The 27,551-nt window shown below is 39.1% G+C and overlaps 1 protein-coding gene across 1 annotated transcript in view; it reads right to left on the bottom strand.

Annotated features, from left to right (window-relative positions):
- CHCHD3 (coiled-coil-helix-coiled-coil-helix domain containing 3) overlaps positions 1-27,551 on the bottom strand; it is a 155,150-nt gene that overhangs the window by 120,857 nt on the left and 6,742 nt on the right. Inside the window, exons 3-4 of the mRNA XM_063153648.1 lie at positions 24,318-24,322; positions 10,281-10,361 (exon numbers count right to left, since the gene is read on the bottom strand). Coding sequence (XP_063009718.1) covers positions 10,281-10,361; positions 24,318-24,322 — 86 coding nt within the window. The remainder of the gene's footprint in view (positions 1-10,280; positions 10,362-24,317; positions 24,323-27,551) is intronic.

Genomic DNA, 27,551 nt, shown 5'->3' with positions numbered 1-27,551 from the left:
GGCAGCCATGGGTGGCATCTTGGCAGTGAGGAATTCCTGCCTGGGCTGGCATTGCCAGAGCAGCTGGGGCTGCCCCTGATCCCTGCAGTGCCCAAGGCCAGGCTGGAGCAGCCTGGGATGGTGGCATTGGAATGGGATGGGCTTGAAGGGCCCTTCCCACCCAAACCATTCTGGGATTTGGGACACTCAGAATCCATCCCCAGGGATTTTTATGGAAGCTGGGGATGGAGAAGGGAAGGGAGACCCTTCCTGGAGTGCTGAGATTGCCAGTGAAGCCCCCAGATCCCAAAATCCCTTCCTAGAGAGGAGTCGGGGTGGGGATGGATCCAATGGCAGGCTGGGAGAGCTGGGAATGGAGGGAATTCCCTGGAGAGGGAGCCTGGGGTGGGATTTTGGGAAGGGATTCCCAGAGCAGCTGGGGCTGCCCCTGATCCCTGCAATGGCCAAGGTTGGGCACTGGGGCTGGAGCAGCCTGGGATGGTGGGGGGTGTCCCTACCATGGAATGAGATGATCTTGAAGGTCCCTCCCAACCCAAACCACCCCATGATCCCATGATTCCATGATGTCCATTCTCAAACCCAAGCCAACACTGAAAATACAATTTTAAGGTTATTTTCCACCTCGTCCCACATAACCACCACTGCCTCAGCCACCCTGTTTCAAACACCAGACTTGTCCCATCACCCAAACTCTCAATCCAAGCCACACCATCCAGCCGAACCCCCTCATTCTCCCTCTCCCTTTCCCAGCTGCCTTCCAACCCCAGCCTAACATCTGGCAAAGGAAAAAATCCCTCAGAATGGCCACGGGATTCTCTGTGCCAGGCCTTGACCAGAAGATCCAAGCCTCGTTTCAAATCTCAGTTATCTACTCAACTCACTCCAATTAATTCAATTTATCAACAGCACTTCCATGGACAGCTCGTGAACGCTCAGAGCAACAAGGACAGTGACTCTTGTCAGTGGTTGAGTTTTCTTGGAGCTTCCTGAGTTGTGGGAGTGTTTTTGGGGCAGAGTTTGGTGTTGGAAGGAGGAGGGGTGAGTAAAAAGGGGGGCAGGTTGTTTGAGGGGATTTTTAATTACACTTCATAAAGCCATTACTTTTAAAATAGGTGCATTTAGATCAGTATTATATAGAGGCAAAACAGATGAGCAAATTCCCATTTTTATGCCAGAGGGACACGGAGAACCTGAGTTAGAATTGTAAAACTGCTTTACATAATTTCTGTATGTTTAGCTAGCCACATAACTCCACCTGAAATTACTTCCCAACTTAATATCCTTCCCCTTGGGATCTGCAACAGCAGTCCTGGAATTATGACAACATTAATTATCCATTAAAATGAAGCGACAGTTAGAAAAATTTTTATTAGTATCATTATTATTATTATTACTATTTTTAAGTATTTCTCTGGTGCTCATTTGCTGCTTTTCAAAATGAAAGAGCTCAGCAGTTTGAAAGCAAAGGTTTGTTTAAAATTGCCAGGGGGGGAATAGTTTTCCTCTTTCCTCCCTGAATCTGAAACTATGAAGCAGGATTATTTTTGTGGATGCTCTCTCACTAGCTCCAAGTCATTTTCCCATCTCTCCTAGAAATAAACTGATCAAGATGAAGCTCAGCATCCAAGCTGTCAGCTGAGATGGCAGGTTTTAAAATCCATGTGAAAAATAAGCCCTTGAAAATTGGGGTTTATAAAGGCAGGAGTGAATTATAGCTCTGCTCTCTCCAATTTCCACCTCCCATCTCCAAGATTCATCTCTCCATATCCTGAGAGCCAGACATAATGGTATTAATGGAGAATCAGAGCAGGAAACCTTGCAGAGTAACTCTGCCATTGCCAAACACCTTTTTTTCTTCTGAAAACAAAACATTTTTTCGCTGAAAACAATAAAACTTCAACAGGCTTCTAAGGCAGTTTGATACTTGCCAACCTGATAAACACTTTTATGCTTCCCTGGCATTTTGCAGGTAAAAATCACACACGAAACTTTCCTGCTTGGAAGAGCTGCCCAAAAAGGCACCTGTTGGAACCCTGGCTGCTGAGAATTTTAGATTTTCTATTCTGACAGATACTGACCCCCAAGAGAACACTGCATTGATCTAAAGCTGTAAAAATAACTAGCAAAATTGATTCATAAAACTAAAATTATAAGTGTATAGTTTAAATAAAAGTGTATAATATCGCCTAATAAAAAGCTAAGAGTTTAAAGTTTCAGAATATAATAACATATATAAAACGAGATGGAAGTTTTAAAACTAAACTAGTCCATCTTCTTTACCTTCTTCTTCATGAGTTTAAAGAATATTGTATAATTAAATAAAAAAATCCACATTATGAGACACAAGTAGTTAGTTATTAAGTTAAAAGTAAAAATGATTTATGAATCATTTCTTAATTAGACAGTTTATCCTTAAAAAAACCTTATAAAAATGAAATATATCTCCATTTTTAAATTATTAGAGTTAAACACTACAGAACACAGCACTTATAAAGAGTGCAATATAAATAAGAATTAATAAATGTCTGAATCCAAATCTTTTGCTGAGTGTGAGATCAGACAAGGGAAGTGTCTGCTCAGAGAGGGGGAAAATGTTGGAGAGATGGAATGGCTGGGAAGGAAAAATAAGAGAAATTCCAGGTGGGATGTGAGGCCAAAATCTTCACAGCCCTGAGGCTGGAGGGGCCCTTTGGCACTCCAAGGGTTTTTTTGTTTAAATTTCAACTTTTAAAGTTATTATTATAGTTTGGATTGCTATTATTATTATTATTATTATTATTATTATTATTATTATTATTATTATCATTATCATTATCATTATATCATATAACAGTATATAATACTATATAATACAATAATATTATATAACAATGTAATTAATGAATAAGTATTATTATTGTTATTATTATTATATCATATACCAGTATATAATACTATATAATACAATAATATTATATAACAATATAATTAATGAATAAGTATTATTATTGTTATTAATATTATATCATATACCAGTATATAATACTATATAATACAATAATATTATATAACAATGTAATTAATGAATAAGTATTATTATTGTTATTATTATTATCCTCACACAATCCATTAAATGTTGGGTTTTGGATTTTTTCTTTTGTTTTAAATTGGGTTTTTTCTTTTGTTGAGGTTGGGACTGAAGGTATTTGAGGCCATAGTTTGTGTTTAGATTTAGGTGTTTATTACTTTTATTTACATTATAGTTTTATAGGTAGTGAGTTCTGCAGTCCTTCATTAGTAAGGTACAAAATGGTTAACAATCTTTTGTTATAGGGTCTTTTAAGGTTAAATTATTTAATTAAGAAATTATACTTAAATATTTTCACTTTTAACTTAATAACTATTCACTGGAAGCCTGCAATGAGGATTTTTCTGTCTAATTACAAAATACCACCCAAACTCATGGAGAAGAAGGTGAAGAAGAAGGACCAGAACTGCCCTAAAACTTCTGTCTTAGATTTCTATCCATTCCTGTATTCTAAACCCTTAAACTCTGGGTTTCCCACCCTGTGATCTCACACACTCCTGTTCAAACTGCACACCCACAGTCCCAGTTCCATCATTCCATTCTGGAAGCTTCTCCAGGCCTCAGGGCAGTGCAGGGTTCTCTGGGGGTCAGTGCCTGCAGCACAGAAATCTCCAATTCCCAGCACCCAGGGTTCCAACACAAGGAAAAAGGGTTTATTTTAAATTTTTATAAAATCAGTGTTATAAAATAAAAATCCCTTTGCATTTCTCGATGTGATTATTGGTTGGGATCTCTGGTTTTACCACACCAGAGCAGCTTCTCTTGCCAGGAGATATTAAACTCTCATTTTTTAGCTATCCCAAGTCAAAACAATTATCACTTTTACTGCTTTGGAGCATTCCCAGCTTTTTCTCTGCCGGAAGATGGAGTTTTCCAGACTCTTTTCCCACTTAATCCAAACAATACCAACAGGTCCCTGTGGCAGAAGACAAAATAACTATTACCTAAAAAAGAGCTTTTTGCTCCCCCTGAGGACAATCCTACAGGAAAAAGCAGGTTTCCCAGTTCAACTTAGCTGATTACTTGGGAAAAAAAATAATAATTTAGGAGGAAAAGAATGCTTGGAAGAAATTTTCACCACAATTAGTTAGCTCCCCATATGAACTAAAGATACATTAAGATGCTCCTCATATCTTTAACTCACTGAAACATAAAATGAACATTGTAAAGAAATCCATAATTTTATTTTCTCCCCTTGTTCTCCACACCTGTGCCAGGAAACTGGAATAAACATGTCATTACAGCAGAAATCAATAGGAAGTTTTAGAGTATCCACTAGCACAGAAAGGTCAAGGCCCAGTATCGATTTTAATATAACAATTTTGGTTTGCAGTTTCCCAAAGGCTTCTTGTCCAATACTCCTCTTCATTCTCCTCTCACTTTACATTTTGCTGGTGAATTTGTTCTGCACCAACTCTTTAGTCCAGGTTTACTAAGAGCTCATCATTTATGCAATGTGCTGCTGAGACACGACAAAAAAAAAGGTTGGGGAAAGCACTCAGAGCATCAATGAAGCCCCAGTGATGAGCAGTTATCTACAGACCCTCTCGAAGCACAACAACAAAACAAATAAAAAATCTCATGGTTATGTGAGCGTTCAAAAACACATAATCACAGGGACTATATGCGGTGCTTTTTATTAAGAGCTCTGGGAATCGGGGTATATTCAACCCAAATCTGACTCCGACCATACATCCGAAATGATCATGCTTTATACTCTATCGTTACGTAACTTTCATGTTAATTATTAAACTTATATTGTTCTATTGTATACATAAATTTAGCCCCTCTCTGAATTTCCAACATAGTTTCTCACTATTCTTCCTATGGTTATATAATAATTGCATTTAATTACTAAACAATCATCACATCTAACAATTATATAATTTATCATACTGCTTACGCAGGTGCAGTTGATCTGGGAAAGCACAAAGCCTAACATTTTAGATTCTATTTTTAACTTTTTCCAGGGTTCCACTATCAGTTACAACTTTAATAACTCATCACAGAGCAGCTCTGTGCACCAGGGTGGGGTCAAAGCTGATTTACAGTTTAAAAAGATTCCTCCAAACAGATGAGGATGGCACAAACAGAGGCTGCAATCAGTTGTGCAGCTGGTGACAGATAAAATGTCACATCCTCTGGAGCCCAGTGAGCCACAGAGAACAGAATCCAACAATTCCTTCCCAGGGAATGTCTCAGGTTGAAAGATGTGGGTGGGGATTTGTATTTTATCCCCATCTGTCAGAGGTGGGGCAGTTCTCTCTGTCCATGGGGCAGTTGTTTCTTTATCTCTCCCACAGCCAACCCTCCCTCCAGCAGATCTCTGCTGTCCATGGCCACTGAGTGTCCCTGCAGGGCTGAGCCAATCCCAGCATCCCATGGGGAGATGCTCCGCCCAGGGGAGGAGCCAAGCATTCCTGCCTGGATCCAATCTGAGCCTGGCACAGCACAGCAGCCTTTGCCCCCTGCACTGCCAGAGGAGCAGCTTTCTGCTGCCCTGCATGGCCAGAGGGAGCCCAGGCCCATCTGCAGCAGCCCTGGAGCTGCAGAGGAAAACTCCCCCCTTGTGCAGGATCCCTGCTGCAGCAGAGCCACAGCTGGCACTGCAGGAGGGCTGAGCTCCCATGGGATGGGGCTGGGACACCCCCCTGGCACACAGGGACAGGGCATGGTCTGACTCTGACTGTGGTTTTTGGAATTTTTTGGTACCATTGCATTTGTATTTTAATTTTCTAAGTAAAGAACTGTTATTCCTGCTCCCATATCGTTGCCTGAGAGCCCCTTAATTTCAAAATTATAAGGGCAGGGGTTTACATTTTCCATTTCAAGGGAGGCTCCTGCCTTCCTTAGCAGACACCTGGCTTTCCAAACCAAGACAGAATATTCTATCAGCTCTTGTCTGCATTAGTCAAGGAAAGGATTTTTCAAGAGAAAAGTTACCCAAGTTGCACCACCTGGTCACAGGTGATGAGATGGCAGATACACACAAAAAACTCAGTTATCCAAAGCCACCAGAGAATCCTGGAATGGTTTGGGTGGGAAGGAGCTTAAAGCCCACCCAGTGTCACCCCAGCCATGGCAGGGACACCTCCCCCTGTCCCAGGCTGCTCCAGCCCCAGTGCCCAACCTTGGGCACTGCAGGGATCAGGGGCAGCCCCAGCTGCTCTGGGAATCCCTTCCCAAAATCCCACCCCAGGCTCCCTCTCCAGGGAATTCCCTCCATTCCCAGCTCTCCCAGCCTGCCATTGGATCCATCCCCACCCCGACTCCTCTCTAGGAAGGGATTTTGGGATCTGGGGCTTCACTGGCAATCTCAGCACTCCAGGAAGGGTCTCCCTTCCCTTCTCCATCCCCAACTTCCATAAAAATCCCTGGGGATGGATTCTGAGTGTCCCAAATCCCAGAATGGTTTGGGTGGGAAGGGCCCTTCAAGCCCATCCCATTCCAATGCCACCATCCCAGGCTGCTCCAGCCTGGCCTTGGGCACTGCAGGGATCAGGGGCAGCCCCAGCTGCTCTGGCAATGCCAGCCCAGGCAGGAATTCCTCATTGCCAAGATGCCACCCATGGCTGCCCTCTGGCAGTGGGAGCCATTCCCTGGGTGCTGTCCCTGCAGGCCTTGTCCCCAGTCCCTCTGCAGCTCTGCTGGAGCCCCTGCAGGCCCTGCAATGTGCTGGGAGCTCTCCCTGGATCCATCTCCTCCCCTCCTCTGTCATACCTTAAACACTTCTGGAGCAGAGCTGGCAGCAGAATTACTGCAGGGCCACCAAAACAAACCAAAGTCCATTTTTAAGCCTTTTCCTGCCATAAATTTCCTCCTTCCAGCAGGAGTTTTTCTCTAAGAAAAAGCCCTGGAATCAGAGCACGTCACAGGACAGCCCCAACCAAAGTCAGGGACAGATTTCTGGCACACCAACACAATTCTAGGGATGAATTTATTGAAGACTTGAACAAAATACACTTCCTGCACTACTGAGGGCACTGCCATGCACAGCAGCTTCCAAAAACACCTCACTCTACAGATAATTAATATTTGCCCTGTGCCAAATCACATTTAAAAAGTGGAAGCTGGGAAACACTCACCAAGCAAGAAACTGAACCCCGCCCAAATATAATTAGCCTGAGCTGAATGATTAGCAAAATAAAAAGTCTGAAATTTCTCTGATTTTCAGGGGTGGAAAAAAAGGCAAGTCATCATTCAGGAAGGTTCAATTTCCATGGGAAATCACATCCATCACTTGCCTCTGAAGCAGTGGTTTGGATATTTTAGTGCAGGAATCCAGCACTCTGATGAGCTTGGCAGTATCTAAAATTTTATCATTATGCTGATGATTAAAGTTGTTCTTTTTGCTGCCTCAAAATACTTTTTACTTTGCCTGCACTTTTCATTTAAAGCAAACTTGAAAAACAGATTTACTGAGCACCATCAGTATGCTGGAGCCCAACAAATGAACAAAGTTCATGGATGGAGTGGATAAATTCTGCCCTCTGACGGGACAAGGAAATTTATTTATTTATTTCCCCAATGCCTGCTCTCAAAGCCATGACATTAAAAATTTCCTCATTTTCTTGGGAAATTAGAAAAAAAATGCTAAACATTTGCTGAGCTTGTCTAGAATAAGCAGAGAAAAGGCAAAATTGAAATTTTGAAAGCAAAATTGAAATTATCACCCACCGGTCCATTGAATTGAGTGGATTTCTCTTATTTATTATTCAGAATTCTTCTCTTAATTATCATTTATTACCTGTCACCACTGTCAAGCTCCAGTTTTTGTGTCCATCCTCTCATTTTTATGTTCCCTTGAGTGTCACCCTCAGCTCTGCCACATTACCTGCTCACAGTTCCTGTTGCAAACTCCACAAATTCTGTTTTAAATTAATGATCAGCAATTTTCTACATGAACTTTCCAAAATGAAAACGCTTTTCAAATGAAACATTTCAAAATGTTCAAAACTCAAGTGAGGAACAACAGTTGGGTTGAGTAAAAGGAAGAGTAAAGTGGAATCAGTGCAGAATTTTGGAAATGTATTCTAAGTTGGGTCTAAATCACTATTTTATTAATTATTCCAAGTCCTGTTAAATAAAAGCTGTAATTCATATATTGTTAGAGTTGCTGGCATTAAAATACAATTTAAGAGTCATTCTTCAGCTCTAATCCCCAAAATAAGCCCAGATTTTAACTTTATATAGCAGCCCATCTGTACTGTGTGTGGATGTGTGAATAAATAATTTAGCTAGAAGTTCAAATTAAGATTTCTTCCCTTCACATCCTGAAATGAGGAAAAGACATTTTGCAATCAAACCCAAATGTGCTCATGCACTGCTCACAGAACAGCACAAAATCAGCTTTAGGCACTTGGAATCAGACAACAAACAGTCCAAGTTTCAGATATTTTTCTGCTGAAATGTTATTTCAATGAAATATTGGGAAAAAATCCTAGTTTAGAGAAAGAAGTGAGAAGATAAATATATAAAATATACCATCCATGGTAAAACAATCCATGCGATGAATGTGGAGGCAAAAAGTTTAATTTTTATCAAATCCCAACAGGATTTGTCTTAAACTTAGCAGGTTATGAAATGAAATTGTTAAAAAATCACAAGTGCAGGGTCAAGAAGCTTAAATGTAGAGCTGAGGGTTTTGTTCTGTTTTCCAAAACAGCATCCATGTGTTTGTACTGATATCACAAATTATTACTTAATTCCATGTTAAATTCCATGTTCCAGGTTAAATTCCATGTTTCTATTAGCTGGAACATTCTGCACATGGAAGACAAAACAATTTACCTGAATGAGTTTCTTGAAAGTTTTTAAAACACAAACCTCCACCAGAATTCAGCCCATAAACACTTTAAGTTTTACTTATGGAAAAAGATCTGCATCTTTTACAGTTGTTCCATTCAAGACAAAAAAATCTCTATGCTCTGTTAAAAACCGATTTTTATAATTGGTGTAAAACATTATAATAATACATTGTAATGAAAAATAATACTGTGAAAAAGAATTTTAAAAAATTACAATAATAAAAATATACTGTATAAAAACTAATAAAACAACCAAAACCATTAATTAAATAAATAAAAATTTGAAAAGAAGTGCAGCTGTTAACAAATTGTGATATTTTTCCTTTCTTTATCATCATCATCATTAATTTACTTTGATATTTTACCCAATCTCCTCCATCCCTTTGACAGACCAAGGCACAACCCTGCACGGAGAATTCTGGATGGTACTGAAAATGCTGAAGTTGCAAACCAAATATTTCCAGAAGTTTTCCTGTCAAAGCCCAGTTGAAGAGAGGGGGAATTTCACTGGAATTTATTGATTTCCTTTATTGCTGATGCAAAAAAAGAGAGATTTTTTTTCCCTGGGACATTAATACAGTCCTATCTAATTATATACTCCATCAACTTAACTCAATTAAATACCAGAATGCTGGGTAGGAAACAACTGAGATCTGTGCAGACAGTTGAAGTAGGACTAATTACAGCCTAATTTTTCTTAATCCATCATAATGAGCCTTTCTCCCCATTCTCAGTGGAGGACAGTGTGGAATATTTGTATTTATCCTCAGTGTGTTTGTGTTATCTATTTACAACAACCACTGCAAGGAGAAATAAACACAGAAGTTCAGCAGATACCAAAATTTCTAAATTTAAAGAGGAATTTTTAATTGTTGATAATGGCTCTGATCAGGCTTTCAGAATCAATCTCTGAGAATAAAAAATGAAATATTCCTAAGAAAGGAGTATTTCAATATATAGAAAGGAACCAAAAGGGTTTTACTGGTGTGAACTGGTTTAATACAGTTTTTTACACTCAAAACATCCTGGGAATTCCAGAATTCCCAGCAAACTCCAGAATTCCCATTTCAAGGTATTTTTCCTCAGCCCCTGGGATCACAGGGAGCCCATCCCTGTGCAGCTCAAAGTGATTATTTGGGCTCCAGAGAAATCAGCAAAATTGAGCTTAAAAGGCAGCAAAAATCCAAGCTCAGGAGGTCCAAAGGGATTCAGAGCAACAGTTTGGATCAGCTCTTACAAGGGAATTCCAGCTCATTTGTTGTTGAACATGGATTTAATATCCAAACCTGCTGCAGCCCCCAGAGCTCTCACAGGCACAGAATTCAGTTATTCCAGTAAGCAGATAAATCAAATAAAAGCATTAAGGCCAAGTTGGTTTGAAATATTGTTATTATTAATGAACCAACCTTCTCTTCTGAGCTTCAGAGTCTCTCCTGGCTCGTTCCAGTGCCAGTTCCTCAGCTATTCTTTTTTTCAGCTCTTCATCACTAACTGCAATTAAAAGAAAATGCAATGAAATGTTAACAGAGCACAACTTATCCCCAATTACAGAAACAACTGCATTATACAGTGCCCTCCATTGTTTATTTGCTTTTTTCCCCTCACAGCAGTTGGAGTTGTTTTCTTGTGGTTTAACCATCTTTGAAATTTTAGCCTTTAAAACACTTTCTTATTAAACAGCTTTTCAATTAGTGTAATCTTTCAAAAATTAAACAACATGGACTATACATTAAATTAAATATTTTCTTCAGAAACATGGCTTTGTAAAGTAAAACCATAGGAATGAGACAGAGACATAAACAGTAAAGTCATTAAATGCAGCTTTTCATTCATATAGAATAAATAAATATTTTTGTGTAACAAATCAAGTATTTTCAGATGTGTTTTATACAACAAAGCTCTTACAGCACCCTAAATATTCATATTTCTAATTCCTAGAGAAAGATTTTCCCCCAAATTATCCAGACTGGAAAGAATATTTCCTTCACTTAGATTCTGTCAGATGAATCAATGAAACTGGTTAAGAATTAAAAAATCAGGGAAGCAACTTCTTCAAGAATATGAACAGAGGGAGAGCCACCAACCCTACAAGGCTGAAAGACATCTCCAAAACCACCAAAATCCAGTTTAATCCTAATCCTGCCTGGAATAAATCCTGACCTACACTGAGCTGAAGTTTGCCGTGCTCTGGATTTCCAGAAAATTCCCTCACTCCTGCCCCCAGAGCTCCAGGATGGGATCCCACCCCAAAACACCCCAGAAAAACCTGCTGAACCCCACAAAGGGCCATAAAAACCCTGCAAAGGAAAATCAAGCCCAGAGAAATTAAAATCAATTTTAATTTTAAAATTAAAAAAGGCACTGGAAAGTCTGTGTGACCTCATCTCCAGGAGTTGGATTTATCAGCAAAGATTATCCAAAATCATTATTCCACTTTTCTGTTCAACTCCCTGCAATTCTGCTCATGCTAAAGCAGCCTCACAAAAGGGTTTTAGAAATGAATGAATGAATGAAGAGCTTCATCAATTTTATGGGAGTTTTGGCCAACTAATCCAGTTAGAAATATCTTTGGAAAAGCAGCAGGAATCGATATCCATCATGCCAGGCCCAGGAAATGCTGAGATCACAGAAACAGAGGGAAAAGTGGGGGGAAACTTCTAAATTATCAGTGATACCCCAGCCTAAAAATATTTTTAAATTAAAATTCAGAGGGAAATATGAACCTTTCAACAGATCTCTAACAAAAAACTGGGTGAAAAAGGAAACCCCTATTTTCTTGGGATTATCTTGATTGACATAACATTGAAACAGAACGAAATTTATGGCTCTGGTGTACAAAAATGAGTACAAGAAGTCCAAGAGAGCAGAGGAGGATGGTTTATGTCATAATGAGGAGGGATGCAGGCAGCAGCCAATAAAGACATTTGACCTGAACAATCAATTAGGCTGCCCATCGATCAGGCAAATACTAATAGGGAATAAAAGTGGAGCTATAGATCATTCAATGGAATTCTTGTAAGATGGAATTGGGGAGCTCCCAAATGGGAGCTTTATGATGTTTTAGTTGAAAAATAAAATTTAAAAATTGTAGTTCTGTAAGGAGGAGGGATTTGTTCTAGGGGGAAAAGCGTTTAAAAAGAGAAAAGGTAATTTATTTGAGAGAGGATCAGGAAAAGAGTGTTTAACATTAAATGTTAAATTACATTTCTGATGGCCATCTCTGCTCACACTACAGGGCATTAACAACACACAGCTGACCATTGAAATACTTGAGAATGTTAAACCTAGGGGGTGCAAGACTGCTAAAATATTAATACATTAATATTATTCTGTTAAACATTAAATTATTATTGCACAGCCATTCCCAACATGACTCCCTTTAATATTAGAAGTTCCTCAGGAAGCTGAAATCAGTGTCAGCTTCATCCCAGAGCAAACTGGAAGATTTTCAGGTACATTTAGAAGGTCACATCTGTACTCCAGTGCTTCCCCTGCTCCTCCAGGAGCACAAACCAAAGTGTGAGGTGAGAGTGCACAGCTCCCATCACAAACCCATCTGGGAGCTGGGCAGTGAAGGGAACACACCCAAAACCCAGGAACTGCTGCTCTGGCCCTCAGCACACCCTGGGATGGGTGTTTGATTGGCACAGTTCCCCTGGGATGATGGGAATGGAAAAGCACTGGGATAATGGGGATGGGAACCCCCAAGGAGGCTGCAGTGACGCCTTGAGAAGGCTGAGCTAGAACAGAGGCTGGGCAGAGTTACAGAATAGAACAGGGATTTATTAAAAGGCCTCAATGGATGCACCTTGGGCAGCACAAGAGCCCAGCCAGGGCTGCACTGAAGATTCACAGAATTCACAGAATCACTGGGTTGGAGAGCCCTCCAAGGCCCTGGAGCCCAGCCCAGCCCCTGGCACCCAGTGCCACCTCCAGGCTGGTTAAACACCCCCAGGGATGGTGACTGCACCCCCTCCCCAGGCAGCCCTTGCAGAACTTTCTCCCCCTTGCTGGAAAAGCTTTTTGCTGCTCTCCAAGCTGGATTTCCCTTGGCCCAGCTCAGGCTGTGTGCTCTGGGTGTGCCAGTGCTGCTGGGGACAGAGCCCAGGGGCAGCTGGGCACAGGCACCTTTCAGGAGCTGTGACAGTGCTGGGGGCACCCTGAGTCTCCTTTCCTGCAGGCTGAGCACCCCCAGCTCCCTCAGGGCTCCCTCAGGGGTTGTGTCCCAGCCCCTCTGGATGCACTCAAGGGTTCAAGATGAACCAAAACGGCCCCAAAATGCACCCGGGGTCTGTCCCTGGGATCAGCTCTGCTCCATTTGCACCTTGCAGTTCATTGTCCCATTGCAGCTTTAGCCCAGGCAGTCCCACCCTGCTTGTTTTTCTCTCTCCAGCCCACGGGGTTTGTGCTCCTGGGCTGAGATTTGGGGCATTTGTCCTTGGTGCCCAGCTGCAGCAGGAATTGTTTTTCTCCCTGCTCTCACCATCCCACAATATGAAGCCCAGACCCACACACTAAAGCAGCACAGAATGGGAAAAATATAAAAACTAAAACCTGAGGCATCAGCACAAAGCTCTGAGAGGCACCAAACTGCCCCCAGACACAGAATGGTTGTGCTGGGTTTGTGTGGGCAGCGTTTGGGACTGGGGGCTATGGGGGAGGTTTCTGGAAGCTTCCTCCACATCCAGAGCCAATTCCAGGATGGACCCACCAGGCTGGGCCAGCCTGGAATGGTGGTGATGCCTCAGGGATAATGGATTTAAGAAGAAAAAACAAAGTTTTGTGCAGCTGGACAGAGCAGAGTGGAGTGAGAATACGAGAGGAACAGCCCTGCAGACACCAAGGAGCTGCTCCAGAGCTGACATTCCCAGGAGATTCCATGGGAATTCTATTAATTCTGTTTTCTCTTCCCTATCCAGCTGTGAAAGGCACTGAGGGAGAAGCTTTGATTGGAGTCTGGATTCCACACAGGTCAACAGTGATAAAACCCAGCAAGCTCCTGCCAGGACCTGGGCAGACCAAGCAGGGACTGACCAGGCACAAGGAATTTAAGTTTTGCCATTTTGGTGGCCTCTGGGAGACAGCACCCTGACTTTTCTTATTTGTCCATTAATTCTTCAGGCAAAGTTTGAAGGACAGTTTCTTCCTAAAATCAAATCTAAACCCATCCTCCTTCAGGTCAAGGCCATTCCCCCTTGTCCTGTGCCCTTGTGAAAAAGCAGACTTGAACACTTCTCATTCAGTCTTCTCCAGAGCCGAACATTCCATCCATCCAACAACCTGAGAAAGGCTTATCCCACCACCTTTTTAAAATGCCACAAACCCTGATTTCTATTAAAAATATATTTATAAAGAGTGGACAAAGCCATTTATTTAACCCTATGTATGAGTGTGCCAAAGCATTTGCTTAACCTTTTGTATTTATTTTTATTAATACTTATTGAATATTTATTCAATATTTTTTATTAATCTGAAGCCCACTTGTGCTTCAAAATCAGACAAATAAAGAACCAGAAAACCATGATATTTCCCAGGATTCAAAAGGTTTTGGGTAGTTTCAGGGAGAATGGATAAGGACAGAGGAGCAAAGGGGACTGAAGCACTTCTCACTTCCCATCATTCCTGATGTTTCAGATGTTTAAATTTGGATCTCCAAAGGCCACCCATGAGCAGGATGGGAGCAAAGCTTCACTTGATGCCAATTCTTGAGGAACCATCAGCAATTTTCTCCTCCACATCTACAACAGCTTGGCACACAAAGATTTTTACAACTCTTGAAGTATTTGACTCCAACTCCTCAGCCTTTGTTTAACACAAAATCCAAATCCATACCTTTTTCCTCTCTCTTTAAAGCAGTAAAGAAACAAATCAGCAGGATGTCAGGATTACACCCCGAGCAGTAAACAACAAACCTCAGGGAAAGCAGACACCTGCAGCCTCAGAAATGTTAGCCTGAGAAATCAGCAATTTGAGATGGACAAATTATTCAAATAACTTCCAGCCTGCAGAGCTGGGGATCTGCCCATTAGCCCTGCATTTGGAAAAAAAAACCAAAACATTAATGCAAACAGCATTTAGTAGCAGGCACCTTCACTAAATTCTCTGGAAAGGGCAGGTGCATTAAGGTATTAATGAAGAGACACTTAGGTTTGATACAATCAAATGTCTTTTAGAAAATACTTAGCTAGGTAATGTTCAGATAATGAATTAAAACAAAAAAATCACCACACAAAAAATGCCCAAGTTCTGTTTTTCCTTCCAGTTAAGCTTGGCTATTTAAAAGGAAAATGCTGTCCAGTGAACAGGATACTGGGAGGTTGTTGCAAGATCTCCACATAATCTTTTTTTTCTTCTCCAGGTTGAACAGCCCCAATTTTTTCAGCCTCTCTTTGTAGGAGAGGTGTTCCAATCCCTTTATTAAATTTGTGGCTTCCTCTGGACTTATCCAACACAAATTGGCTCATTTGTCCTTGGTGCCCAGCTGGAGCAGGAATTGTTTTGTCGCCCTGCTCTGGGAAGAGAGCTCACCATCCCATCATGTGAAGCTCTGGAGGTGGTTTCTGGAAGATCCCTCCAGAAGGAAGAAGTTTCATGGTAAAGAGAGCGTGTAAAGAATTAAAGAATATCAAATATTAGTCAGAAATGAGGCACCTCCAAACATCCTCTAGCACCGTCTTCAATCAGCCACACACCAAGCCAGGATAAACTCTGCAAAAATCTCTTTCATTTCCACCAAAATTCATGGATTTAATCCAACAATCCCTTTGGAACACTCCCCAAACTGAGAACACAGCTCCAAGACACCTCCCAAACATGAGAAAACTCCTTTTTGTGCTGGAAAAACCAAATCCCAGAGAATTCCTGCAGTTTCTGGCATTGAACACCAACATCAGGGCAGTCAAACCATGGATCCACCCAAGGGCAAGTTCTCCCATCCCTTTAAGTGGGAATATTTGGGACAGGGCACCTCAGCCTTCAGCCCCATCATCTTCCTCAGCTGCTGGCACAGTGGCAGCTGTGAGGGAATTGATGAAAATATCACTAAAATCGCTTTCACTTCCACCAAAATTCATGGATTTAATCCAACAATCCCTTTGGAACACTCCTCAAATAGAGGACACAGCTCCAAGGTACCTCCCAACCATGGGAACACTCATTCTTGTGGTGGAAAAACCAAATTCCAGAGAATTCCTGCAGTTTTTGGCTTTGGCATCTGGCATTAAAAACCAACATCAGGGCAGTCAAACCATGGATCCACCCAAGGGGAAGTTCTAGCATCCTTTAAGTGGGAATATTTGGGACAGGACACCTCAGCCTTCAGCCCCATCATCTTCCTCAGCTGCTGGCACAGTGGCAGCTGTGAGGGAATTAATGAAAATATCACTAAAATCTCTTTCACTTCCAGCAAAATTCATGGATTTAATCCTTTGGAAGACTCCTCAAACAGAGAACACAGCTCCAAGACACCACCCACCACGGGAAAACTCGTTTTTGTGGCGGAAAAACCAAATTCCAGAGAATTCCTGCAGTTTCTGGCATTGAACACCAACATCAGGGCAGCCAAACCATGGATCCACCCAAGGGCAAGTTCTCCCATCCCTTCAAGTAGGAATTTTTGGGACAGGGCACCTCAGCCTTCAGCCTCATCATCTTCCTCAGCTGCTGGCACAGTGGCAGCTTTGAGGGAATTATTAATAATTAATGATATTATTACATTATATATATAATTATTATTAATTATATTAATTATATTATGTATTATATCATTATACTATATTATATTATATTATGTGATATATTATGATCATATATAATATATATTATATTAATTTTGTTATATGTAATATATAATATATGCAATTATATATTTTATATTATTACATTATATTATATTATATTATGTTATTATATTATATTATATTATATTATATTATATTATATTATATTATATTATATTATATTATATTATATTATATTACATTATATTATACTACATTATATTACATTACATTACATTATATTACATTATATTACGTTATATTACGTTATATTATATTATATTATATTATATTATATTATATTATATTATATTATATTATATTATATTATATTATATTATATTATATTATATTATATTATATTATATTATATTATATTATATTATATTATATATTATGTGATGTATTATGTGATATATTATGATCACATATAATATATATTATATTAATTTTGTTATATGTAATATATAATATATGCAATTATATATTTAATATTATTATATTATATTATATTATATTATATTATATTATATTATATTATATTATATTATATTATATTATATTACATTACATTACATTACATTACATTATATTATATCATGAATTAATAATAAAAATAACCAGGAAAATTCCTGATTGTGCATTCAGGCTCAGAAATATTGGATCAGGAACCTCACATGCCTGGTGCCTTCCCAGCTCACACACATCAGGGCTCTTCCACAACTAAAATAATTTCCCACCCACATTTCAACTCCAGATGTGTAAAATTCAAATATTATAATATGCAAATAGCCTTGATTTATTCTTTCTGCCTAATAAAAGCTCTGGTTTGGTCCAGATCTAAATTTCACCCAAAAATGTTCAGTAAGAACAGCAGAAACTTTTCCCTCAGCTGTGGCTGCCCCACCCCTCGAACTGTCCAAGGTTGAGTTGGATGGGGCTTGGAGCACCCTGGGATAGGGGAAAAAATGATTTCAATGTCAATTAAAGCTCTAGGAAATGCATTTGGTGTTTAAATCAGGTGGGAAGACAATAACACCATGAAATTTATTCTGTTTTCCTTCATTTTTAGTTCTCAAAGAGCACTGGATTTGCTGGGAGCAGCACAGGAGAGAAAACAGGAAATTATTTTTAAATTTAGTGGGTTTCAAACAGTGCTGTACCTGATCTTTAACCTTATAAATAACCCAAATTAGCCTTGCACTCAGTGAAACAATAATGAACCATTCCTTCAGTGCACCAGCAGAAAGAAAACCCAAAAACCACTAAAAAAGTCATTTCTGTGCATTAAAACCCAGCATTTCAACTGCTGTGGTTTATTTCCTTATTATTATTAATTCCTTAAATATTATTATTTTTAAAGAGCATTCTCAAGAATAAACTCTACTTTCAGATTAATACAATTTTAACTACCAACACATCCAGCAACTTTTCCAGAGAAATTCCCAATTCCAGGCACTTCCTCCAATCAGGAATTCACAAACAAAGCTCCTCTCCAAGGACAGAAATTTTTATGAACTGTTAAATATTGGTAATGCGCAGGAATATTTCAGACGAGCTCATAGGCTAATGAAATACAAAAACAATGCAATTAAGTGTGCATAATTTCAAAATATTTCATATTTTACTTTCCAAAGGCGCTCTTGCATAGATTACATTTCCTATTTTCCAATGTAAATGTGGGTATCAATCAATTTATACTAATTTCAATTAGAAACAAGACAGTGCATGGTCTAGAAGTAACAAAACAAAGTCAGTTCCTATTATATTTGGAATATTCTCCTTTTAATATCCCATTCATTTGGGATAAAGCAAATTACACTGGATTTTTGAGGGGGCTGGAAAAAACAGGACTGAGGAGGTTTTCCCCTGTGGTTCTTTGAATTAGGTTCTACCTGCCTGTGCTAACAGCTCTGTTTTATAAAAATAATTTCTTTCTGAGATTCACACTACCAAAAATACGTGGGTTTGACATATTTTTGATAGTTTGAAATATCCTGTCTTGGAAGAGTTGAATTTGATAAACAGGTGACAGACACAGGGATGTTGTGGAAGAGAAAACGTGAAAAATGTTCAATACAACTCAAAATATGGGAGAGCCATAAAATCAGGTATTTCCCACCAATAAGTGCAGTGAGTTAAAAAAGCCACTTAAAAATTAAAATTAAAATAAATTCCCCTAATTTTGAGTTTCTGCAGGAGCTCCTGCTGTGTGGATAAATGACTGTGTGGAGTTTTAATTTGACTTTTTCAATTGTTCTCGATGCCCCTGGAAGGGAGGGAATTATTTCAATCAAACTTTCACAACCCATCCTTCCCCCCCAACTCTGTAATCAAATCTAGAGATAATAACTTATTATTTGAAGTCATTTTGCCCTCCTGTTAATTTAAAATAATTAATAAAAAGAATGAAACAGAAGTATCAAACACCTCTAAAATACTATTTTTGCCTTCAACTGAATACAGCCGTGGAGAAAATTCCCATTTCTGCTGTTTTAGTAATCCCTGCTCCACACACAGTGGAAAGCTTTTCTTGTGGAACACAATGGATAAAAGCATCAGGATTCCATAACTCAACATTAAAAAAATAATAATCATATTGTAAGCAACGCTAAGAAGGATTTGGTGATTCTGCTTTCAAGAGGATTAAGCGTGTGGTGTCCTTTCAGGACAATTTAAGGTGTCCAGTTCCTGATCTTTATGGTTCAGAAGTTTATTGTAAAGCTATTTTATCTGACAGCGCAGGGAAATTTACTGGTGTTCTTTTCATCTCCTTGGAAAAAAAAAAAATCTGCTTTAAATTCTTTCACATGCATTTCAACAAACTCCTTCTACCATTGCAGAGGGCAGGGAAATAATTATGGATTTTTACACGTAGCAGATAAGTTTAAAAGGGTTTTTTAACTGAAATATCTATTAGAAGTCACTACTAATGCTCAGTCCAACGCTCCCAAATAGCCCAAAATAGCAAATTTGGATGTTCAGCTCATCTCACCATCATCTCTAAGGAGGAATCTCCAGCTGGGATTGAGCACTGAAAATTCATCCTTGGCCCATTTCAGCTCTGCCCTGGAGCCACTTGGGGCAGGAACAAGGAGATCAGAGAGCTGCTCATCACTCACTCACTCACATTTTTGTACCTTTCCATGGGCAGGAACTCAGGCTCCAGGCAGGAATTTTACTGTTAAATATTCACATTCCAGCTCTTGGTGGGATGGGTGGATCTGCTTTTGTAGATCAGCACACCCCAAACCTGCACCCAGAACTCATTTGCACTCATGTTAATTAAAGCCATTCATTAAGTTGTTCCTTGGTGTCATGGAACAAATATGTGTGACATAAATTCTTTTTTTAAGGTGGGGACATTGGCCCAGAGAAGGTTCTGGATCCCTGGAAAGTCCAAGGCCAGGCTGGACAGGGCTTGGAGCAACCTGGGGGAATGAAAGATGTCCCTGCCCATGGCACAAAATTATTATTATTAAAGTCCTTCCAAGCCAAATCAGTCCATAATTCTATGATCTTAAGGGTCTTTTCCAACCAAAATCAGTGAGGAAATTCAGCAAGAAGAAAGACGGAAAGAATAATGCAGAATTTTAAAAGCATTGATGAGGTGGAAGGCAGAGAGGTGAGACTCGATTTGTATTGAGACTCAATTTGTAGGACCAAATCTGCAATTAAACCAGGAAAAGACAAGAAAGATGGAAAAATCAAGGGGACAAGAATGGTGGAAAAGGTGCTTTGAGAGAGGTTTGGTAACCATCCTGCAGCAGATCCACATCCAACGTGAATTTTCCCCATCTTTCCTGAGCACATCCCTCAGAGAAAGCTTTCATGAATGCCACAAAACTCTGCAACAATGCCACTGACACCATTCCCAAGATATCAAAAAACATGTCAATAAATTAATTGTAATAAATTGTAACTGTTAATAATTGTAATTGTTAATAAATTGTAATTGTTAATAATTGTAATTGTTAATAAATTGTAATTGTTAATGAATTGTAATTGTTAATGAATTGTAATTGTTAATGAATTATCCTTGTGAAATCTGCCTCTGTGGCGAAAACTGGTTCATAACTTTAAAAGCTGCTCTGGGAGAGAAGAACATAAGAGTCCATAATCCTGTGAAAAAACCAAGCAGGGGAAGTGTCCTTGCAGGTAAAGGTTAATGAAAGAAAAAAGAAGATAACACTCATCAATAGCTCTGCTGATCCCATTAAACAGATTTCTCAGTGGCTGGAGTTGCATGGCAAGATAAATCAGGATATCAAACTTCCACATTGTACATTTAGAGCCATTTCACAGTCAATTTTAAAGGGATTTAAAAAATTTTCCCAGTAGAAGGTGAATATTGAGAAAAGTAAAAAAAAGGTGCCTCCTTTTTTTATCTCCATATCAAGTCCTAATTTCATTTATCGATGACAGGGGCAGCAAAGGCTGCAGAAATCCTGAAAGCAATCACTGCATCTCAAACTGGGGACAAAGAGAGCAGCAGTGAGGAATAAGTGGATCTTCAGGAGCTGTTGTGGTGCGCTCACATCTCATCTCCTGCTCATTCAGCCAGCTGATAACAAGAGGCTGCTACAAAGGATCCAGCAGAGCAAAGCAGAATTGTACAATTTGTTTATTCAGCTCCGGTGGAAACTCCAGCACGTTCAGGCTTGGAATTGCTGACTGGAAAAGGGATGAGAGAAAGAATTTAAATATTTGTACAACGTCCTGGACATGAGAATCACTTTGAAAAAGGAGAATTTTCAAGAATTTCTTGCTTTGAAGAGAAGATTTCCACAGCCCATAGAGCAGCTTGTTTATTTTGGAGAATAATTTGGAAATTAATTTAACGTCCTGGACATGAGAATCACTTTTAAAAAGGAGAATTTTCAAGAATTTCTTGCTTTGAAGAGAAGATTTCCACAGTCCAACAGCCCATAGAGCAGCTTGTTTATTTTGGAGAATAATTTGGAAATTAATTTAACGTCCTGGACATGAGAATCGCTTTGAAAAAGGAGAATTTTCAAGAATTTCTTGCTTTGAAGATAAAATTTCCACAGTCCAACAGCCCATAGAGCAGCTGGTTTATTTTGGAGAGTAAATTGGAAATTAATTTATCATCCTGGACATAAGAATCACTTTGAAAAAGGAGAATTTTCAAGAATTTCTTGCTTTGAAGAGAAGATTTCCACAGCCCATAGAGCAGCTTGTTTATTTTGGAGAATAATTTGGAAATTAATTCAGTGACCAAGTGGGAAAAAAAAACATTTATTTCATGTAATATTAACAGCAGCTTAGAAATAGCCAAAATTCACATTTCAAATATCTGCACCCTCAAGTAACTCCTAGAAAGGATTTATTTCTCTCAATAAAACTGGAGGTGATTTCACACTTTGTGATGCTGTTTCTCCAACTCCAGCCAAACCAGGTTTTTTATTGAATTATCAGCACACAGCTACAGCATTGTCAACTTTGAAATGTGTATTTTCAGCTCAATATTCAGGCCTGCATTGCTGCTTTTTATAATAACTGAAAACATTTCAACTTTGAAATGTGTATTTTCAGCCCAATATTCAGGCCTGCATTGCTGCTTTTTATAATAACTGAAAGCAGGCTCTAAACAATAAGTAATTATGATGTTTATGGTTGTTTTCATTATTCAGAAATTGTATAAAAATAAAAGATAATGCTGAAATGCTTGAAATTCTCACAACATCATTAATCCAACACCTGCATTTTTAATGATCTGCAATGGGATCTGCTAATCAAAATCACTTGTGCCAATGGCTGGTCTCAGTTGATGAAATGCTTACTAAAAATTGTGGGTTTTAGTGCTACAAATTGGAAGCAGGAAGAAAATCAAAGTACTACAGGGGGAAAAGAGGCTGAAGAAGTGAAATATGAAAATCTTAAGGAGGAAGAATAATTTGATTATCACCAAGATGCTCCCAGATAATTCAGGAATTACTAAGGTTCACTTTGAGTAGAACATTGTGTTTTCTTCTGCCAGCAGAGTAGAATAAAAGCAAAAATAAATGTGTTCAATGCTGAAACACAAAATTACTGAGTTTTGACCATGATCTGGTATCAGTGGTGCTCCTCCAAAAATTCACCTTCCTTAGGTTTCTGATTAACGCAAAATCACTGTTCTGAATAACCACTGCCCTTTAATTCTTCCTACCCACTTCTCCTGATTTCCTTTTTTTTCCTCCTTAAATTTCCTAAATTTGTTCCAACTCCCCTTGATGAGAAATGTCAATCAGTAGGATCAGGGATAATGGAGATTTTGGTCAAGGATAAACTGCTTCCCTCTCATGGATGGGGGAAAAGGAGAGGGGGGAAAGGGGAAAAAGGGAAAGGGGAAAAGAGAAAGGAAAATGGGAAACGGAAAAGGGGAAAGGAAAGAAAGAGAAACAAAGGGAAAGAAAGGGAAAGGAGAAAAGGAGAAAAGGAAAGAAAGGAAAGAAAGGAAAAGGAGGAAAGGAAAAGGGGAAAAGGGGAAAATGAGAAAAGGGGAAAAGGAGAAAAGGGGAACGAGAAAAGGAAAAGGAGAAAAGGATAAGGGAGGAAAGGAAATAAAGGAAAAGGAGGAAAAGGGAGGAAAGGAAAAGGGGAAAAGGAGGGAAAGGAAAAGAGAAAGGAAAGGAAAGGAAAGGAAAGGAAAGGAAAGGAAAGGAAAGGAAAGGAAAGGAAAGGAAAGGAAAGGAAAGGAAAGGAAAGGAAAGGAAAGGAAAGGAAAGGAAAGGAAAGGAAAGGAAAGGAAAGGAAAGGAAAGGAAAGGAAAGGAAAGGAAAGGAAAGGAAAGGAAAGGAAAGGAAAGGAAAGGAAAGGAAAGGAAAGGAAAGGAAAGGAAAGGAAAGGAAAGGAAAGGAAAGGAAAGGAGAAAAAGGAGAAAAAAGAGAAAAGGGAGAAAGAAAAAGGAGAAAAGAAGGAAAAGGAAAGGAAGGAAAAGGAAGGAAAAGGAAGGAAAAGGAAGGAAAAGGAAGGAATAGAAAAGGAGGAAAGGAAAAGGAGAAGAAAGGGAAAAGGAGAAGAAAGGGAAAAGGAAAAGGAAAAGGAAAAGGAAAAGGAAAAGGAAAAGGAAAAGGAAAAGGAAAAGGAAAAGGAAAAGGAAAAGGAAAAGGAAAAGGAAAAGGAAAAGGAAAAGGAAACCAAAAGTGAAGCATCTTGTACAAACCATTCAACTCCTTCAGTGAAAAGTTCCAGAGATAAAAGGAGAAGCAGAACCTTCCTGGGAAGGAACCATCTCCCACCCTAAAAAGCAGCTGAGATTAAAAGCTTGTTTTTATGTGATTAACATGAGGTGAAATCAAACATGGTTAATGAAGCTAAAAATGAGAATCTGATAAATTGGCTCTGTGAAGCATTGCCAGAGGCACACAATAAACCTTCCAAAAAAGAAAAGTCCTTTCCTTACTCCTTAAATTTCCATTTCAGATTCCAACAGGTAGGAATATCCGAAGCCAAATTTTCAGTTGGGCAAAACTTTCATATGATATCATTGAAAGCCAAGGAGTTCAGAGCACAAGCAAAGCAGGATGGGGGGGGGAAATTGTGGCAATAAAAGTTTTTCCCATTCCCCAGAGGCTGAGGAAAAGGATCTTTAAGTGGTACCTCGTGTTTAACCAAAAAACAACTGCACAAAGCTTTAAAGCAGCAGCACCAACAAAACACTTAACCTGCCTCAGCTGACAGGTGATGAGGAGCTTTAGGAACACTCTGCTGCAGCCTGAAGATGAAAGAATAAAACAAAGCTTTTCTTTTCATCTTAATGAGATTAAATCGTCCATTTAAAGGGGTTTTTACCACCACGTTGAGGAGTGTCTGACTGTAAATAAATTGGGATGGGAAGAAAAGGAGCAATTTAGTATTAAGCTTAAAGGTTTTAGTACCTGGAAGTCTCCTCGTGCTGCTGAAGTGGTGTTGGATCTAACAAGAGCTATTTTTCAATAATACAGAGAAAATAAATGCATTTAAACTCCTCTGCTCCTCCAGTCAGTGCAGAGAGAAATTTGGACAAGAATATTTGGTGTACTATAAAACCAGAGAGGATTCTGCAGAGCACAATAACAATTTCCTTGCTTGGTGCTATCAAGACTCATGTTGGTAAAATCAAACAGATCTAATTTACTCATTGGCTTTATCTCCTTAAAATGGTCAATGGTTTTTATTTTGTTCTTTAAGATTAAAAAAAAAAATCATTCAAACTGCTCCAAATGATTTCTATTCCAACAATCCCTTAAATGACAAAGCTCTTTATCTGAGCCAACTATCTGGGCTTTGTGACCTATAATCCCAGGAAGGTCTGTGAAGGACAAAGAGGAAAAGGACAGAACAGAGACAATTCTGCAAGAGCACACACAGGACATTTCTAACACAGACAAATGGGTCCCAAACACCATTTTCTGATTTTTAATTCATAAAGTAACCAAAACGGAGGAAAAATGGAAGAAAAAAAAAAAAAAACCAAAACATGTTGTTAAATTTTAATTAATTTTAACACACATAAAAACCCCCAAACTCAAAAACCCTACCACACAAGTCTGGCTCACAAACAGCAGATAAACTCTGGGCTCAAAGTCCTAAAGCTTTGCCAGGATTTAACTACAAAAGAATTTACTCCGAGCTAGTAAAAGGCAATGGCACCACTTCCATCCATAAAAGCATCAAGATCCAGTCCTTAAAACTCATTATTTCCTGATGTTCTGCAAAGGGCTCCATGAACTTAACTCTTCCTCCTGAACTGAGCTTAGTGGAAATTAATGCAAAAATAACACTAGAAATTAATGCAAAAATCACACTAGAAATTCATGCAAAAATCACACTAGAAATTAATACAAAAATCATACTAGAAATTAATACAAAGATCACACTAGAAATTGATGCAAAAATCACACTAGAAATTAATACAAAAATCATACTAGAAATTAATGCAAAAATCACACTAGAAATGAATGCAAAAATCACACTAGAAATTCATACAAAAATCACACTAGAAATTAATACAAAAATCACACTAGAAATTCATACAAAAATCATATTAGAAATTAATACAAAAATCACACAGCAGCCACCAACAGCTGTTTTCCAAAATTATTTCCCTGCTAAGCACTGGAAGATGAGGCTTTAACAAGCACAAATCTCGTGCTCCCACATGAAAAAGCAGAAGGTTTTAAGTTTTAACTCACAAACCACTGCTAAGCAAATACTTTGGATGTGCTTGTTAAACAGCAGCTATGACAAAAATCCCTTTATTTGTGTGCTACACAAGATTTGGAGAGGCAATGTCTGCACTCAGCAAACCCTAATAGAGCACAGGCAGCCTAAAGCAGAATAGCATGAAATTTAATTTCCCCAAATCCACCAGAGACCCAAAAGCACAGGGAAGGCAGTACATAAAAATTACCTGTTTCTAAGAATAGATGGAAACAAAAAGTGACATTATAAATGAAGGCTCTCTGAAAAATAAATTCTGCCTCTCTGCAAGAAGCCACACACAGAAAATCATTTGTAAAAGGCAAAAACTACAGAAGAAAGTGGCTGTCACTGCAGTGAGTGTGCCTGAGACTTATTTACTTCACATATGAGGACAGGACCTGGCACATCAGGGCTCTTCCTTTGAATTTCATCTGGAATAGCCCAAGTTTTCCATCAAGTGTAAAATAAGAAACCATTAAATCAATGAAATGCCCCCCTGATATCTGACAATAGTCATGGGATAAATTGGCTTGCACCCTGGCCCTCATGTAGGGGGAAAAAACTAAAACCACAGCTCAAGGCCACAGATTGAGAAACTAAATTCCTTCATTTGCAGAACGCTTGGAAACTCAGAATTTGTTTCTTTAGTTCCCTTTCCAAAAACCTTAATAAAGCAACAGTGGGAGCAGAAGAGGGGCTGGGAATCACCCAGTGCAATTCCAGCCCACACAGGGGCCACTCTTCCCACACAGAGTTGAGCAGGATGATTTAATTCCAAGGAAAGAAACAGAAAGAGGAAGAGACAGAGAAATCCCTGCTAAATTTGGCCTGGCCAAACTGCACAGTGACACAAACACAGAATTGCAGAAGGGGTTGGGATGGACTTTGGAATTTTCAGCTGGTCCGGGCAGGATAATTTTCACTTCAGGGTGTTCCAGCCTGGCCTCGGGCATTTCCAGGAACCCAGAGTCAGGCACAGCTCCCCACCCTCACAGAAAAAACTCCCTTTAAACCAAATCTGTATCATGTCAAACTCCAGGTTCATGTTAACACAAGTGGCATTTCTCAGAGCATGTTTAAATCTGTTTAATTCTATATTTAGGCTGTTCTGATGAGGAGTTGCTGGTGGTTTAAATCACTGCACACCACGTCAGGATTGTGTGGCGTTCACAGGGGTCTGAGGGTGAGGGAAGAGACAAGGATCTGACTCCAGGGTTCAGAAGGCTGATTGACTATTTTATGATATATTTTATATTAAAACTATGCTAAAAGAATAGAAGAAAGGATTTCATCAGAAGGCTGGATAAGAATAGAAAAGGAATGATAACAAAGGCTTGTGCTGACCAGAGAGTCAGAAAGCCAGACTGTGACTGCCATTAATTAAAAACAAAAAACATGGATCAATCCCAGATGCACCTGTTGCATTCCACAGCAGCAGATAATCAATGTTTACATTTTGTTCCTGAGGCCTCTCAGCTTCTCAGGAGGAAAAATCCTAAGAAAGGATTTTCCATAAAATATCATGGCTACAGTTAGGATAATGAGCAGATGAGGCTCATTGTAAGATCAATTAGAGGTTAAAAAATCACATTTGCAGGAGATGTTCCAACACCTTTTGCCTTTTATTCCTGCTTGCCTTTACTGTAAAATCCCTCAGTGCAGGGGTGTCTCAGCACTCAAAAAGTTATGTATTAATATAAATATCATATA

This window comes from Melospiza melodia, chromosome 4 (assembly GCF_035770615.1).
Source record: "Melospiza melodia melodia isolate bMelMel2 chromosome 4, bMelMel2.pri, whole genome shotgun sequence".
Taxonomy (NCBI): Eukaryota; Metazoa; Chordata; class Aves; order Passeriformes; family Passerellidae; genus Melospiza; species Melospiza melodia.
The sequence above is the reverse complement of the archived record's forward strand: the minus strand, read 5'-3'. Positions and strand labels throughout refer to the sequence as shown.